The sequence below is a fragment of the Furipterus horrens genome, unplaced genomic scaffold (genome assembly GCF_987537825.1).
Source record: "Furipterus horrens unplaced genomic scaffold, mFurHor1.1.pri manual_scaffold_3, whole genome shotgun sequence".
Lineage (NCBI taxonomy): Eukaryota > Metazoa > Chordata > Mammalia > Chiroptera > Furipteridae > Furipterus > Furipterus horrens.
The window spans coordinates 173,701,457-173,720,420 of record NW_028327173.1 but is presented as its reverse complement, the minus strand read 5'-3'; the positions used below and the strand labels follow the sequence as shown (position 1 = coordinate 173,720,420).

Here is an 18,964-nt window from a genome sequence, read left to right as displayed (position 1 = left end):
GACTCAGGAAAGTGGATAAGGAGCTTCAGTTGCCAGTAAGCCCCAAAATCCCGAATAATGGGTGGACTATTAAGGAAAGGGGCAGCAAGGAGCAAATGAGGAAGGTAAGAGGCCCAGCCTTTGGTCTCCGAGACTCCGAGGCCCACACTAGTCTCCACTGACAGCGCTTAGCTGACGCCTAAGTAGAATTATTTCCACTAAACCAACAAACCGACGCCCTGGCGACGGCCGTAGGGAGCAAGCTAATAACGCTAACCTCCCGCCGCCACGGGATGAAGTCCCTGCCCAGTCTCCGCCCGCGCCTCGCCTCGCGCGTGACTTACAGCCGTAGGCCCCGCCCAGCTGCGCACTCGGCGGTCGCTCCTCGCCTCCTCTCTCCTGCGCCTCCGCCGCCTGCGCGAGGCCCTGCGTAAGCGGGGGCGGGGTGGAGGCGTTGGCGCTGCCACGTTTTGGTGGCAGCAGCGGCGACGGAGACTTTGGCGCGGGAGGTGGAGGAGGTGGGGCTGGCGCTGAAGCAGGATCCGGGTCCAGTGTTGTGTACTCGAGTGGGTGAGTCCGCCGGTCTCGAAGAAGAGTGCCGACTGCGGGGCTCTACAGGTGAGGAGGGGTGGGGGCCCGAGAGCAAGAGCGGGGCCGGGCCGGGGTCCTGGGTGCCTTGGTGGGCCTGCAGATTTATCAAACAGGTGTGACTCTGCCCTCTGGAGAGGCACAGTAGGCCCTGGGTGGGGGAACGGGCAGTTCCGTTTCGGGAGCCGGGCATTTATCCTTGCCAGCTGGGTGCGTGGACGCTGGGTTGTTGAGCGGATACGCGCCTGAAGGAGAGGTTAGGGATGATGGCCCGTGGCCCTACCGTGCAAGGGTGTCCCTGGCAGGGTCCGAGCGAAACTAACTTCGCTCACCGGGCTTTGGCGTGGGGATCGAGACAGCTGCTCAGTCTCTGCCGCCATCGATATGAGTGGGCTTCAGAGCCCTGGATCCCCTTCCCTAACCCCCACCCCGTTCCTTTCCGAGGCGCACCCCACAGCCGTTGTGAACCACTTAAGATCACCTGCACTGTCTACACCGGGCTTTCACTACGGGAGACAGGGACTTCCTTTGTCTCTTTTCCCGGGGCTTCTATCCCTAGAAACACTGAGTACTGTGATTTCTGTTACAGGAGCATAAATTTATGTAAACCGGATTCGGTTTCATTCTGTTGAACAGGAGATTATGGGATTAGTTTTGTTAAACTATCCACTCGTGAACGAATCGTGGAATGGATCTTAAGAAATCATTTAGATCAGTTCTTTTCAGGCAGGATTCACTGACATTTTTTAGCATAGGGGAGACAGAGCTACCTGTCTGGTATGATGATGTCAATTTAATACCATAGCGCAGAGCTCAAGATGGGAAAACGAGATAGGATACTAATCCAATTCACTCAATTGTGTGCTACCTTGGCGTCGCTTTCTGGAAGCTCTGTGTTCTTCAGTTTCCCGGTCCATAGACTGGAAGTAATTCCTAGATTAAGGATCAAATAAATGACCAGAAAATACTCAAGTGTTAAGTGTAATTGCATAATTTAATGAAATGGCCAGGTGTTGAAATCATCAGCGAATGGGGTGTTCTTTAGATTAAAAATTCAGTCAGATTACCTTGGCCAGGTGGCTTGGTTGGAGCCTCCTCCCATACAGCAAAAGGTTGAGGGTTTGATTCTTCTTCAAGAAACATACTTAGGTTGCGGATGATCCCTGGCTGGGGCCTATGCGGGAGGCAACCCATAGATGTTTCTCCCCACCCCTTCCTCTCTCTCTAGAAATCAATAAATGTATCCTTGGGTGAGATTTAAAAATTTTTTTAAGTCCTGTCAAATTATTATTAAAATTGATATGAAATGTATGTAGGTGAACCCAAGTCCCAAAGAGCACAAGTTTCCCTTTCCCCACCATTCACCATGTACTGAAGTAGTGTAGTGATGCCCCAGGAGCTCTTGAAATAAGTATGACAATTTAATTTTCCCTTAGATTGTTCTTAAATTTTTTATACCAACTTTTAAAATCTTCATCCCCAGGGCCTGTTACTTGTTACTTTCAATGCTTGCTTCTCGCAGCAGCTAGTCCCCATTTGTATTTGAGTGTGCTCTAGAGGCTGGGGAACCAAATTGTTGGAATTGTGTCCAAAAAAGTCAACTGAACGAAAACATGAGGTGATCTTAGTATAGTTTTTGTTATGTCATGTGTGGCAGCTTGCAGATCTTTTTCTTTATGAATTTTCTGAAATGTGACCTCCAGATAAATTTTATACCATTAATTTTTCATTCACTAGGCATGTATTGGGCCAAAGTTAGGCATAAAATGCATGCTAATTTAGCAGTTAAACAGGAAAGGATTTTGAGAAATATGTATGGAGGGTTAGGGCTTACTTTTTAAATTAATATAAAATATTTAAAATAAGACCCCAATGGTAATGAAGAGATTGAGCTTCAAGCAACTGTACGATTATGTTTGCTGAAATTTCCTAGTTTTGCAGTACCAGGGAACATCTTTAGATGCTAAAATATTTCTTTTGTAAGCAAAATAAATTTACCTATGTTGTTTTTTTCTAAAATCTTTTCAAATTTGGTATGAAACCATGTCTCACTTTAGCTTGTTCAACATATTAATTGGATACCAGCAGAATTTTACTATATGGGGCAGAGTAAGATAAAGGAAGATAACCAACCTTAAGTATGGCTCTGTTTTTGTAAAAATGCTCATAAAACATTTTGATACTAATTTCTGATTGCCTAGTTATGGGGCTATTACTTATATCCAGAATGCTTTGTTTAATGTATTTTGACTAGCTTGAAATTTTTACTTTCCAAATATAGGATACAAAAGCTGCTTTTGACTGCGTCTTTTGTAACAGTAAAGTAGGAAACTCTTTCATTAGTACATCTTCAGTACTAAGAGTACAGTCTGGAGTCATGCAGGAGTGGCTACATAATTTGTGGTAACCCATGCAAGATGAGAATGCAGGGCTCTTGGTTAAAAAATTAAGATTTTAAGACAGTGGCCCCAGAGAATTAATCCACCACACAGGTCCAGTCCCTGTGATGCTATCCTGTTGCTTGTTTTTAAATCCTAGGTTTCTTCCTATTGGCTATGTCATCTTGAGCAAGTTACTGTGCCTGCTTCCTGGTCTGCAAAATGGCAATAATGATGATAGATCTTTCGTTGTACTTTTAAGAGTTATCAGGCAGAAAGTGTTCGATAAATGTTAGTATCATTGATTTTTATGATCATTCATGGAATAGGACCATCTGGTTGAGCAAATGGACAGGAAAATATTAGAATTTATTGTTTAAAATTCATTAGTACAGGCTTCATAATTCTAATTCTTCTGTCTCTCTCTTGGAAAGTATTAACCCTATTTTGCATGTTTTCTAGGCTACTTTTTATTGTAAACTCAGATACCTTTATAGGAAAAAGGAATCTAGTGTACAAGTACCTTGAAATTGTCTTAATGTTCATCTAACTTCCCTTCTAAACTTTCTTTAAACTTCATGGTTACAACTATGTTAAATAGCATGGACATCAAAATGTTTAAGTAGTGTGTTGCCTTGAGGAACTTAAATTCTCAATACTTTCTGGCTCCTGCATGTAATGTACACATTTTACTTTATTGATAAATATTTAGCCTATCTGCATACCTGAAAAACAACAATATTGTTACCCATCATTCAGATGAGAGTCCATAAAAAAGCTTCAAGGGCCCAATTATCAGGGACAAACACTAAAATACATGTACCAAAATTAACGTATAAAAAAATCATTTCGCCCTGGCTGGTGGGGCTTAATGGATTGAGCGCCGGCCTGCAAACCCAAAGGTCACCAGTTTGATTTCCGTTTGGGGCACATGCCTGGATTGCGGGCCAGGTTCCCAGTTGAGGGCGCTCAAGAGGCAACTGATTGCAACCTATTGATGTGTCTCTTCTTTTCTTTCTCCCTCCCTCTCTCTCTAAAAATAAATAAATAAAATATATGTATTTTAAACCCTGCAACCCCTTCTCTCCCCCACCTTCTAAAAAAATTCTGTTTCAAGTGGATAGTAAGCTTGTTAAATTTGATAGAACAATTTAATTATCAAAATCATTTCCTTCCCTTAACTATTCTCAGAGCCAGGTACAGTGTTGTTTAGAATATAACATGATCTGAGTCCTTTTTGAGGGGGAACATAAAAGAAAAAACCTCTCAGTATTCTATATAATAAAGTATGATTTTTAAAAATTTCTTTTCTATCCAAGAATGTTAACTTTTAGTTTACCATAAACATAATAGGCAACCTATCATTCTTTTTGTAGTCCCTGTCCAGCACAGTGCCTGACTCATTAATTGATTTAAAGGTGAAAAAAGTTAACAAGAATTTATAAACATGAATTTTAAATTAATTGCTAACTAAAGGCTATCCCGTTGAACACTTGCAATGTGACAGGCACTGTCAGGTGCTTGTACACAGTAATTCATTTCATCCTGGCCATAATTTCCTTTCTATTGTGCAATACAAATAAAAAAACAGATTCTCAGAGTTTAACTACCTTAGCCACAGTCACACATTTGCCATTTGAACCCCAGGTCTGATTCCAGAGCTCATGCTCTTTCCAGGCCGAGGTTTAAATCCTGGCTCCACTAATTTTATAACCTTGGGCAAGTTACTTAACATGTCTGCGTGCATTTCCTCATCGGTTAAAGGTGAGATAATAATCATCTTTATCCTGTGGGACTGTTGAAGTAAATGAATTAGTAGTGTGTCAAGTTCTTTGAGCAATGGCTGGCACATATTAAGTGCTGAACAATGTTAACTTCTATTATTACACTACCCTACCTTCCCAAGCCTCTGTTACTCTGCAACATTACCTATATAGTTACATTGGGTCACACAGGCAGTTTAACCAACCTTTAAGGAAAAGTTAAGAGTTGCCCTATAGGGAACATATGGGAGTTGGGTTATTACGGAAATTGTCCTGCCATTAAATTTTTCCTATATTGCTTCCTGGTTTTATGATAGTATATTATCATATATCATTAAATTCTTTGTTTTGAAGAGCTAGAGGCAAGTGTCAGAATAGTTTCTTTAACTGGGTATAGGGATAGAAATGAAATGCTTTATAGTCGCTTAATAATTGTTAGGAAGACACTTTCTCCAGCAACTCTGCACCACTGAAATGCCTTCCTCTCCTTTTTATGCTTTTATGTAATTTTTTCATCCCTTCTATTTTTATATCTAGTCTCATTTTTATTAGAACCTGCTGATTTCTAAATGTTCAAAAGAAAGGGGAAAATGACATATTTGATCATTTTTTAATAACATGGAAAACACTAGCTGTTCTTAAGATGCTTAAATGCAGCTGAGAAACTTATAAAAACCTGCTGTGAAAAATCTAGTAGATACTTTTAGTGTGAACTTATCATAGTTAAGATCAAATATTACATACAATGAACACAGAATAATTTGAGCCAGTTTATCAGTTCTCTTCAGTTCATGATTCATATAAAAAACCAGGCTTCATGCCCAATAACTTCCATAGTGTCAAATAAAACCGATAAATGGTTTCTTAGCCCAGAAATAAAATCCAAAAATGTGAAAACATTTCTGGCCAAGATGGAGGCTTAGACTGACACACTCTGTCTTCCTCCACAACTAAGTAGGAATACAAATAGCTCAAAACCAAAGATAACCAGAAATTCCAGAAAATAAAACTACATGGAAGCCCAACGTATGAAGTTATAAACCAGCGGTGTTCGTCCGGACAGGCAGGAGGGGCGACTGGAGCGGAAAAGTCGGGCGGTGCTGTCTGCTAGTAGCAGGGATAGCAGTGGGACTGAGAGAAATGCCAGGGGAGCAATCCCGGCTGCAGTCAAGACCCAGCAGCTCGCGATTCCCACGCTGGGGAAGGCAGACCCCCCATTGCCCCCGACTCTGAGACACCGAGGACGGAGGAAGAGACTCCTGGTCTCTCAGCAGAGAGTAATGGCAGGAATCCACCTTCGACCCCCGCCCCCACACAAAGCGCCACAGAGCAGTGAAAAAGGTCACCGGTCACTGGGTAGTGACCAGTGCACAGGGCTCCGCCCCCTACAGCCCTCCCAGGAAGCAAAGGTAAACAGAAAACTGTCAGGATGAAGCAGACCATGATTGAAATCCCGGTGATGCAGCCTGATGCAGCTCACCAGGCAGCAGATGAGGGACCTAACCGATGAACAAATAGGAAATCTTTCTGAGGCTCAGCTCAGAGCTATAGTCATAAGGTGGCTTACAGAATTAACAAAAGATTTGAAACAAGAAGGGGAAGGAATGAAAGCTAGTCATACTGAAATGAACGAAAACACATACGAGACAAGTGGTGAGGAAATAAAACCCAGAGATCAAATCAACAAATCAGAACATAGGGAAGGAACAAACAGTCAACCAGGGCAGAAAGAGGAAACAAAAAGGGAGGAATACGAGTAGAGGCTCAGAAACCTCTGGGACAGCTGTAAGCAAATGAACATTTGAATTATAGGATTGCCATAGGGTGAGAGAAGAACTGGAAACTGAAAAATTATGTGAAAAAATAATGAAGCAGAACTTCCTGAACTTGGGGAAGGAAATAGACTTACAGGTCCAGGAAGCACAGAGAGTTCCAGAAAAAATGGACCCAGGGAGAACCACTCCAAGACACATTATAATCAAATTGTCAAAAATTAAAGAGAGAATCTTAAAAGCAGCAAGAGAGAAGAAAAGAATTATGTACAAAGAAGTCCAATTAGACCGTCAGCTGATTTCTCAAAGGAGACCCTGCAGGCAAGAAGGGACTGGCAAGAAATATTCAAAGTAATGAAAATACAAAACCTACAGCCACAAATACTTTATCCAGCAAAACTGTCATTCAGAATAGAAGGGCAGAGAAAATGCTTCCAGGACAAAGTAAAACTGAAGGAGTTCATCAGATCCAAACCACTGTTCTTTGAGATGTTAAAGGGACTGGTTTAGAAGAAGGAGGATCAAAATTATGAACATTAAAATGAAAACTGCATCACAACAACATAAGCTAGGGAATTGAAACTAAGGCAGTGAGTGTGCAAAAAGAATTATAGGTATGGGGAACATATTGGGGGGAGGTCAGCAGGGAGGGGGAAGGGGGAAAGGGAGGGAGATGGTACAGGAATTAAGAAGCATAGTAGGAGGGAGTGGAGTAGACAGAGGTTGAGAAGAACTACATGCACAACCAATGGACATGGACTAAAAGGGGGGGACAACTGGAGGGAGGGGCGTCACTGGGTAGAGGGGAGCAGAGGGAAAAGAAATTGGGACAACTCTAACAGTATAATCAATAAAACATTTAAAAAAATGTGAAAACAGGTAAGAACTCATAAAAGTCATATATTCACAGAATTCCCATAGAAAAAAATGTTTGAAAAGACCTGCCTAAAGTGGGCTTTTAAAGTTTAAAACTTAAATTTAGTCACTTCTTTACTCTTTGATGGTATTCATGCATTCTTCTATGTGTTTGTAGTTGTGATATTTAATGTTAGATTCGGGATAGCTAAAATAAAATATCATATATCTGTTGAAGAATTTTTCTTATTGCATTTTTATTAACTTCCGCAGCAATCAGTAACTTCCCTTCTATTAAATAAAATAACATTTAAAGTTGTATTTTAGACCTTACTGCAAAGATGAAACTTGATGAAACTCCTATGTTTGACCCAAGACTACTCCAAGAAGTGGACTGGAGCCAGAATACAGCTACATTTTCTCCAGCCATTTCCCCAACACATCCTGGAGAAGGTTTGGTTTTGAGGCCTCTTTGTACGGCTGATTTAAATAGAGGTATGAACTAAATTCCCAAATCCTGATTAGAATTATAATTAACGTTCTGTTTTCTCCACAAACATCATGATGATGATGATAATTTAAAAAAAGAATACTTGCCTTTGGATTATATTTGTATAAATTTTTAAAGTGACTGAGGACCCTCAATTTCAATGTGTATGTGTCATGGCAAAGATCAGATATTACTGTGAAATATTTCAAATGACTTAAGTACAACACTGCTCCTTCCTATAAGAAGCCAAAAGACTTCTCCTAAAGGTGAAATTATCATTTATAATGACACATATGGAAGAATCTTCTCTAAGAAGCTGGATGGAGAATGAGGGTAGAGATCGTTTGCCTTGGATACGTTGTGAAAGGTTTTGTCTACATGTTATTTTGTTTTTTAACATCTAAATTCTTCAAAATGATTTTCTTAATTTTTAGTAATAGAAAATCAACTTTGTACAGTTTTCTTTTGGTTAAGAAATATGAAGAAACTAATTTTGGTCAAATTAGTCATTGAGTATATAGAAGTTAACACTCTCAGAGTTCTAAAATATATTGTTTACATAAATTTGTGATGACATTAATGAAATTAATCAGGAATATTTAAAAATGTCTCAACTTGTATTTTTATTTTGTATAGTATCATATTTGGTCATTGAGAATTTTGCACTTTTAAGTAAATCAAAGCACATATTTGGGAAAATTACGCATCCTTTGCATTATATTTAATGCAAATTACATTGAGAAATGTACGTGCTGGTTCTATGAATATTGAATATTAAGGTTAGTACCTTTCTAAGAATCTTTCTAGGCAAAAATATTGGTAAAACCTATTATTCTTTGTTTTAGGTAGTGATTATAGATAGAAATAAGGGTTTTAGTTTAATCTTTTGAAATAATTTTGAAATGATTCATTAAAGTTTTGAAAAAATAATTGCCCATAATCCCACCTGCTTATTTAGTACATTGCTTCATTTGATATCTTTTTCATTTGCTCTTCTCATGATTTGCAATTTGTTTTTGCATAACTAGGTTTTTTTAAGGTACTAGGTCAGCTGACAGAGACTGGAGTTGTCAATCCTGAACAATTTATGAGTAAGTACTATAGCCTCTATTTTCTGAATTTAAAGAAATAAAGGGAAACAAAACTTTATTTTTGTTTAGAGCTCTGTTCAGTCTTACTACATGTGCTTATGTTCAAATAGAAGTTTTTCAGGTAAGTAATTAGCTATTTTTATCTTAAAAATTTTTTTTTCAATTACAGTTGACATTCAATACTATTTTATATTCGCTTCAGGTGCACAGTGGTTAGACAATAATATCCTTTAGAAAGTGTTTCCCCCAATATTTCAGGTACCCACCTGGCACCATACATAGTTATTACAGTATTATCAACTATATTCCCTATGCTGTATATGTCCTGTGATTTTTTTGTAACTACCAGTTTGTTCTCAATCCCTTCATCTTTTTTACCCAGCCCCCCAAACCCCTCCCATCTGGCAGCCATCAATTGTTTTCTGTATGCATGAGTTTTGCCTCTGTTTTGCTTGTTCATTTATTTTGTTTTTTGGATTCCACATGCAGTGCGGGGTTGAAGTAGTTTACAGTTATGAGTACACGCAACACTGAGTTTATTCTTGTATTATTATTTATTATTGTATTTTTCCATACAACTATAAACCTACTTTTGCCCCACATTGTATAACTGAAATCATGTTATTTGTCTTTCTCTGTCCAATCTTTTTCACTTAGCACAATACTATCTGGGTCTATACATGTTGTAATAAAGGGAAAGACTTCATTCATTTTTATGGCCGAGTAATATTCCATTGTATATATGTACCACAGCTTCCTTATCCATTCAACTTTTTATTGGAACATTTAATTAATTTACATTTAAAGCAGTTTGACGGGTATGTAATTATTGCTCTTTTTGTTTGTTCCTGATTATTTTTATAGTTCTCTTCCTTTCTTATTCTCTTTTGTGTTGATGACTCTCTGTAGTGTTGTGTTTGGATTCCTTTCTCTTTTTTCTTGTATATCTCTAGTAGATTTTGGGTTTGTGGTTACCATGTGCTTTACATGTAGCAAAGCTAGGCTTATAGTAGTCTCTTTTAAATTGATGGTTGTTTAATTTTGAACACATTCTATAATTCCTACCATTTTTATTTACTCACCCCTTCACATTTATGTTTTTGTATTTATCTTTGTGTTTATGTGTATCCCTTAATTCATCGTTGCAATTATTCATGATCTTCCTACTTTTGCCTTTCAGCCTTTGTACTAGCTTCAGTGTTGGTAATCCACTGTTTCTATTGTTTGCCTTTGTCAGAGAGAACTTTTTTCTTTGCAATATTTTCTTATTTTTTATTTTTTTCTTCAGTAAGAATCATAAAATTTCTTGTAATACTAGTTTGGTGGTGATGAATTTCCTCAGCTTTTTCTTGTCTGGGAAGCTCTTTTTCAGTCCTTCAATTCTAAATAATAGCTTTGGTGGATAGAGTAATCTTGGTTCTAGGTCCTTGGTTTTCATCACTTTGAATATTTCTTGCCATTCCCTTCTGGCCGGCAAAGCTTCTGTTGAGAAATCACCTGACAGTCTTATTCAAGCTGCCTTTTGGGTAACTGTTTTTCTCTTGCTGCTTTTAAGATTCTCTCTTTAACCTTTGTTATTTTAATTATGATGAGTCTTGGTGTGGACCTCTATGGGTTCCTATTGTTTGGGACTCTGCACTTCCTGGACTTATATGTCTTATTTCCTTCACCAGATTAGGGAAGTTTTCAGTCATCATTTCTTCAAATAGGTTTTCAGTCCCTTGCCCCCACTCTTCTTATAATACTCCTATGATACAGATGCTGTCACACTTTGTTATTCCAGAGGTCTCTTCAACTGTCCTCATTTTTAAAATTCTTTTTTCCTTTGGCTATTCTGATTGGGTGTTTCTTGCTACCTCGTCTTCCAAATAGCTGGTTGGATCCTCCTATCTAATCTGATACTGATTTTATCTGTGTGTTTTTTTATTTCAGCCATTGTATTCTTCGTTTATGACTGATTCTTTTTTATGTTTTCTCTTTATTTCTGTCTCCTGTCTCTTTGAAGTTCTCACTAAGATCATCCATCCTTCCCTTAAGTTCATTGACAGTCCTAACCAGTGTTGAATTCTGCATCTGGTAGACTGCTTGCCTCCATTTTGTTTAGTTCTTTTTCTGGAATTTTGTCCTCTTTTTCATTTGGGTCATATTTGTTTCATTTCGGCAGCCTCCCTGTGTTTGTTTCTATGTATTAGGTATATCTGCTATGTCTCCCAGCCTTGGCAGAGTGACCTCATGTAATGTGTCCTGTGGGGTCCAGTGGCACAGTTGTCCAGGTTGCCTGTGCCAGGTGCTCATTAGGTATCCCTTGTGTGGATTTTGTGTACCCTTCTGTTGTAGGTGAGCCTTTACTGCTGTTGGCACATCAGTGGGTGAAATTGACCCTCAGGCTGACTGGCTGTGAGCACTGACCATGACTATCGCAGACAAGCTGTTTTGTGGGCATTGACCCCATGGATCGGTATTTGCTTCAGTGGGGCTCTGGTTCCTTCTCAGTCTGCTCTTTGGGTGTGTTGTTTGTAATGTTAATTGGGTGGTGCTTTGGTGTGGTCTGAAGCTGGCCACCAGGTGTATTGGTGCTGGGGCCTCTTGATGCACACAGGCCAAGGTCAGCTGCTACCTGTGTCCAGCCTGGAGCCACCTGGTAGGGTTGGTAGCTGCTTGTGCTGGGCATTAAGGTGCCTGGACGTGGTTATGCTGTGAACTGAAGCTGGCCACTATTACTGGGCTTGGGACTGCTAAGCAAAATAGAGTGCATGCTGAGGCCAGCCGTTGCTTGTTTGGGGACCTTTGAGAGATTTTAAGAATGCCCATAGTGCACAGGCTGGCCAACTGTGTGGATTAGCCTCTGAAAGAGGGTTGGGCCTGGTGGGTGAAATGGGTGGGCAGGGTTTCAGAGAATCACCAGGGTGGGTGAGAGTGGTGTTACCCAAGTAGATGGATACTAAGATTTGGTGCCTACCTGCACCTGTTAGCTGTGCTCGCGAGCGGAAGGCTCAATAAAAGAACAATGGTGCCTCCTGGCACTTTAATCCCAGAGAGCTGTGCCTCCGCCCTCACCTTGAACCCAGATAGTTCAGTTCCTTCCCATGTGTCCCTGGCACTTTTTGAACTCCTGTCCTTCTTCTGGAGCTTAGGGCGCTTGTGAGTGAATGAGGCCCTTTAAAAGTAACCCATCACCTCATCTGGATTGAATCCCTACTGATTTTCACAGCCAGCTGTAGTGGGGGTTCCTCTTTCTGGCACTGGTGCTTTGGGCTGGGGACCCTGGTGTGGGGCTGAGATAACCCTCCCAGTTCTTAACCTCCACACATGGATGTGGGACCAGCCCATTTCGTGTCTCCATCCCTACTAGTCTTGATGTGGCTTCTTTCTATCCTTATAGGACTTCTGTTCAGCTAGTCTTCAGGTGATTTCCAAGGGTGGATCTATATTTTAGCTGTAATTTTGATGTGGTTGTGGGAGGAGGCAAGCACAGCATTTACATACTCTGCCATCTTGATCAGAAGTCCAAATTAACTATTTTCTTTTTTAAATGTTTTACATGGCTAAACTGTTTCAGCATACAGATGTAGTAATTATCATGTTTTGCAAAATACCTGACCACTTCTAGATAATTTTGCAGCATAGTACTTAGGTGGCAACTCTAGGGACTGATTCTTCTTTTATTGTATTTTATTTTTCATGTAGTTAATTCAGAGAAATTTAATCACTAAATCAAAAATGTAAGAGAATATTTTCGATACATTTTTGGTTCTTTTCTGTTGAATTTTAAGGTTAGCATGTAATTTAGTTATAATCGAGCTCTCCCCCACCTCTTGAAATACATATGAGAGAATGGAAGTCAAGGGAGGTTGTGACTCACCCAAGATCACAAGTAGTTATAGGTAAGGAAAGACTAGAACCTTTTTGACTCCATCCAGTGCTCCAACAGTCTTTTTTCTATTTTCTGTAATTTCTTCCTTTCTTTCAATAGCTAATTTTGGTTTTGTAACATACCTCACCCTCTGGAGATGAAGACCATTATTTTGATTCTCATTGTTTTCTTTTATTGACTTTCTTCTTCCTACCCCAGACCCCTATCTAGAACAGGACTGTGGAACTATGTGAGACTATTAGGCTAATTTTTTATTCCTGAATTTCTCTTTGCATGCATATCAGATTACATGAGAAACTTATTTCAGCAATATAAGTACTAAAAAAATCAAATTTGAGAGTAATGTACTTTTTCTATCTTTGCTCCTATTTCCTGTGACTTGAGAAAATTACTTGGAAAAGGAAGTATATTTTTCACATACTTCACAGGTGCTTTCAAAGGAAACAAAGCTAAATGATGATTCTAATTTCTAAAAAAGCAAGTCATGTAATCATGAAACACTTGAGATCACAAGGGAAAGACTGAGAACTACTTTCGTCAAAATATTTGGAAACCAAAGACTAAAAATTACAGAATGGAGCCATGTAAAAACATTTTGTTAAAATTTGCAGTTTGTTCTATTCAAATATCTGTTAAGTGTAAAGATTGAAGAAATTAATGTAAAGTAAGTAATGATTCATTTGTCACAGAAGTGGCACATCTACAATTTATTTAAGTGCTGTTCATCTAAAATGGCTGCATTAGTCTTGTTTTTACTTTATTAGCATATTCTTTACATGTATGAACTGTATTCTAATATATTGATTGCTGATATTTCAACTACCTGATCATTTTTAAGTTTTTTTTAAAATAAAGTATAAATTACTGTGGTGAATAGCTTTTTAAATGCTCAATAATGAAGTCAGCTTATCCCAGTATTTTTAATGTCTTCTACATAACATTGCTTTCCAATTTCCACAGAATCCTTTGAGCACATGAAGAAGTCTGGGGATTATTATGTTACAGTTGTGGAAGATGTGACTTTAGGACAGATTGTTGCTACAGCAACTCTGATAATAGAGCATAAATTCATCCATTCCTGTGCTAAGGTATGTGTTTCCAATAATGCTTATGAGCTAAAATGGACAGGTGTTTTCTAGCAAAATCTATGTTGAGTTTCCATTAGACAAATTTGTTTTCTTACTACTTTTCATTATAAAATAAGAGGTATATTGCCTTGAAAAAAGTTCTGCTTCTTAGAAATCACAGAGGCAATTTCCCATTTTGTTCTAGTTATGAGGAAGAACATTACTAACAATATGAATTTTATTTGCTAAAAATTGTTCTGTAAGGTATTATATTTGATGTGGTCATAGAGAAACCAAAAAAGCACCATGAAATTTGGCAGTAATCTTTAGAATGCATAGTGCTTTTCTGAAAAACAGTACTTTGAATATACTACACTACACAAATTCCATCAAATTTTAAGTGGTAAAGGGTTCAGAATACTATAATCTTTTCTAATTGTGACACTTCTAATGACTATAGAGGTCCTTTAATTCTCATAACTCACATGAAGTAAAGATAGGAACAAACAATGGGGTGGGGAGGTTCAGGATATAGACAAAATAAGATTAGGCCACAAGTTGATGCATTCATTATATTACTTCCTCTACAGTAATAAGTAAAAAAAAATTGATTTTGCATTTTAGTCTAAGTTTACAAAACATTTATTTTTGTCAGTAAATTTTTACCATCCATCATTTATTGATTCACCTAAAAACAAAACTACATGCTTAGTCCTTTAAATATTGTAAACAGCCCTGGCTGGTGTCTCAGTGGATTGAACACCAGCCTGCAAACCAAAGGGTCACTGGTTTGATTCCCAGCTGGGGCACCTGCCTGGGTTGCAGGCCAGGTCCCCGATTGGGGGTGTGTGAGAGGCAACCACACATTGATGTTTCTCTCCCTCTCTTTCTCCCTCCCTTCCCCTCTCTCTAAAAATAAATAAAATATTTAAATATTCTAAATATTTTCAGAGAGGAAGAGTAGAAGATGTTGTTGTTAGTGATGAATGCAGAGGAAAGCAGCTTGGCAAACTGTAAGTAGGCAGAAACAAGGTAACCCTGAATAAATTAAGATGCTTTTGTTTCAGTTTATAGTTTCTTGTCAAGATACTTGTTAAACATGTTTTCCTGTTTGAAGTTCATTTTAGGCGTCATTAATTATTAACCCATTCTCTACAGTTGGGACTGAATTTAATGAAAAGTATTTTTATATTAGTTTTCCTATAAAGGTTGAGAATTGGAAGTGTACTGTTTGACAGACAGTAAGGGTGAGTTTATATGTGTCCTATTTATTAACAGGCTAAAGGTGATCAGATAATGTATATTTAAAACAAACTAAAATGCTTTGGGTGGTTTTAATACTTGTCCACTTACAATTTGAATATTTAAATGAATATAATGGGAAAGGCTTGGCCATAAACCTATTTCTGATATAAATTGAGATTTTGTGTAATATTCATATTGTTACCAAAATCCATTTTTATTAACAAATGCTCTGTGCCTCCCCCACCCCTTTTTTTATTTTCAGGTTATTATCAACCCTTACTTTGCTAAGCAAGAAACTAAACTGTTATAAGATTACTCTTGAATGTCTACCACAAAATGTTGGTTTCTATAAAAAGTTTGGATATACAGTATCTGAAGAAAACTACATGTGTCGGAGGTTTCTAAAGTAAAATCTTTTAAGAAAGACAGTTGTTAAAGGAATTAATGCAACAGCGCTATGTACCCTTTCTAGAGTTAAAATAGTTTGCTGCAACCCAGTGACCTCCACAAATACTGGGTTGAAAAAAACATTGTAATAAAACAAATATAATGACATGTAAAAGATTACTTTGGTTGGTGGGATATCTGTGAATTCAGATTACAAATGAATGATATAAAGAGGATGATTTTTAAGCAAAGGAATATATTTTTAACTTAAATCTTTTCTTGCATTGTATTTTTCTAAAGTTTGGCTTCATTTCTTGGTAGTCACAGTATAGGAGTTATGTGTTTGTTATCTGTATTGCTTATTTTTAAAAAAGGGTAAAATGAATAAGACTTTCTTATCATTCATAAAATTAATATTTTTGACTCAAAGAAACATCTAAATACAAATTAAGATTACGTCATTTCCCATATATTACTTGAAATTGGATACGTTAGATATATAACTAAATGTAGTACATTCCAACACTTGATCCTAATACTGTACCAGCAAATAATCTGGTCAGCCTTTTAAAATAGAAATGAAAATTAACTTAATAATGTGACAAGATTCAAAGTAAAACAGTTTAAATGTATATCTAAAGGTTTGTAAAATTCTAATGTAGGTAAAGTACCAGCTATCTAATATGTGAAATATAATACTTATTCAAGGTACCTAAGGGCAAATATAAGGTACTTTTTAACAGTGAATTAGCAAGTCATGGCATATATTATGTATTTCTAACCTAAATTCCAATTTTTTCATAAGTGAAGCCTCTTAAGAGGAACATTTTTATGAACAATAGATTATAAAATTGAGTGGAATATTTAAAAATGTATATTTGTTACATTCTTAAAATGTTGAAGGAAGCTTTTCTATTTAATGTGATTATGAGAGTACTATTGAATATTATTCTGATCACAATCCTGTTTTGATTTTATTTATTTTTTAAAGTTGAAGTAGGTATGAAATGTTAATGGTTCTAATCTTTTGCATTCCATGTTACATTAAACCTGTTCATATGATGACTAGTCTTCTTAGAATCCTGATGATGTCTGCTTTTCTTGAGTCTTCTATTGAACTATTACATCGTCATAGTTTATAAGTTTAGTTTTGTATTCTTATAAAATGAACTTGGAAAGTAAAGACCATCTGTTTCTCATCTCTTTCTGACTCACACCTGTCTCAACTGGGTTAATGACAGCAACAAAGCTAGTTTTGCCTTTACTGTCAGCAGCTTTATCAAGTACACCCATGTTAAAAAATAAGCCTAATAAAAGGCAAGATTAAATGCTTTACTCCATTTCTTACTGCTGAACAATTTTATGTAAAACTGTCTACAAGGTTGATATTTCAAAAAATTTCTTTAAGTGGTGTTCTTAAGGTCTTACCTTAAATCCCCCTAAAGGGAATAGTTACAAGCAAGGTATAATATCTAAAAATTGTGTCGTGAAGAAAATGATGTTCTGTATTTAGCTTCAGTCATCCAGACTAGGTTAGGAATATGATTTTCTAAGCCATAGTGTGAGTAAACATGAGTACAAAAAAACCTGCAAAAAACTTATTTAACAATATTCACAAATTTGAGTATTGTTTGCCTTTGAAAAGGTACTGTATAATGAAATAGCAGTTGTGCCCCATATATTGTGTATACATGTATTTCATTGATTCTAAGATGCATATTTTTTTTTTACACTTAACATTTTGAAAATCTGGGTGCACTTTATGATCAAGGGCTTAGTTTATTCAGTAACACTTCGCCTTTTAGTGCTATCTAAAATAATGGTGTAGTGATGATGGCATGTTTGATTTGATGAAGAATAGTATGTTGGTGGGCCAATGAGGGGAAGAGATACAACGCAAGAAGTATTTTTTAATAGGCTAGAAACCTACCATTTCCTTCAGGCATGAATTTTCTTTACTTCCAACTCTAAACTTTTATCAATTCCTAAAATTACACTGGCACTGAAATTTGGGCCTTGCATGGACTACTGACCATATTTTTTGTGTGTGTGTGATCGCAATGTTTTGGAAGATACTCTTAAGTGCTTATCAATTTTCAGTGTTCACTTATCTTTCTTAATCTGGGGGAATAAAACCAAGTTACTCTTCCACCTAGAAGTCAACAATCTAAGTAAAACTAAGGCATAAGCAGTATAAACAAGCTTTTCAATCATTTTGAGGTATAATGGCACAACAGCTTTAATACAACCACCAATCTTCACAAAATAATTTTAATACTTTGTGTCTGGGCTAGCAGCATCTTGCACTGTGACATTCCTATACATACATAAGCACTTTATCTAAGTACAAATGTTAAAAGCAGAGTAACATAATCAATTGCCTATACAAAGGTAAGTAGACACTGTAGGTTATTTTTCTTGAATTTTTGCTGCATAGTAAATTGCAATTACATGTCAGTATGTTACTGATCTATAGTATACACTTTGAACTGTGAGGTATGGCAACTCCCTATAAAGAGAGCTAACATGTAAACCTGAATATTTTGAGTGATTTTTTTTTAGCTGCCATGAATGGGTAAGACAAAAAAAAATCCAGCTTTCAAAGACCCTAGGAACATATTTTTTAACCAAAAAATAAAATAAAATCTTTTAGTAACTCTCAGCTATTTCCTAACATTTCCTTTTCGAAGCATTGTTGAATGGATAACAATAAAGTAAATACTGAAATGAAGCTACTAAGTTTGTTGCAGAAGTGTGGGCTAAGCCAGTTACTAAAAAAAAAAGTCCACCAGGTAACTGCTCATTTACTTTACATCAAGTTGAGATACTAATATATGTATATATGCATATATATGCATCCCAACTTTATAATTCAAGAATGCAGTTAAATACTTCTAATTTACCTGAATTACCATGGTAATAAGACAATTAGAAACCTTGTATTCTCTAAAAAGAACATGCTTAACATTTTCTGACATTCTAAATTCAGGTGAAGCACAAAATCCCCCCAAAACATATATTCTGCTCTAAAACTTAAGTGGTTGAGAGTTCGTAGCTATAACAATTTAACATTTCCACCACAGAGTAGATACAAATAAACAAAAGCATCGGTTATTCAAACATCTAATAGATTTTTTAAAAATATGAACCGATTAACTGAAAATAGAAGGTAAGATTGCCATTCAAGTTTGAATATTTTCAATATTTAAGCTTCACACTTTCAAAATGGATAATAAAAGTTGTCCTATGTTTTAATACAATTTCACTTTAAATTCTGTGCCCAGATTATATATTTAATCTTTAAAATTGGGTACTACGTCACTTACACATTATTCAAATATTCTAGCAAATAAATCATGATTGGTTAAGTGTAGTTAACTATCACAAAACATAAATGGGAAAACCGGCATACAGAAATGGAACCAAATGGAAGAACAGGAAGAACTAGTTGAATATTAGGTGGAAGAACGGATCC

The 18,964-nt window shown here is 37.0% G+C and overlaps 1 protein-coding gene across 2 annotated transcripts; it reads left to right on the top strand.

Moving 5' to 3' along the window:
• The first annotated feature begins 426 nt into the window (after positions 1-426).
• On the top strand, positions 427-15,669 carry GNPNAT1 (glucosamine-phosphate N-acetyltransferase 1). 2 transcript variants are annotated; one of them, XM_090270887.1, is made up of 6 exons: positions 427-597; positions 7,663-7,830; positions 8,854-8,916; positions 13,751-13,878; positions 14,809-14,870; positions 15,365-15,669. In XM_090270887.1, the coding sequence occupies exons 2-6, from the start codon at positions 7,677-7,679 to the stop codon at positions 15,510-15,512; spliced, it is 555 nt and encodes a 184-aa protein (XP_090127013.1). In that variant the 5' UTR covers positions 427-597; positions 7,663-7,676; the 3' UTR covers positions 15,513-15,669. The 2 variants fall into 2 exon arrangements, with proteins under 2 accessions (XP_090127013.1, XP_090127012.1); XM_090270886.1 differs by having other exon boundaries at positions 533-597; positions 7,652-7,830.
• The last annotated feature ends 3,295 nt before the right edge of the window (positions 15,670-18,964 follow it).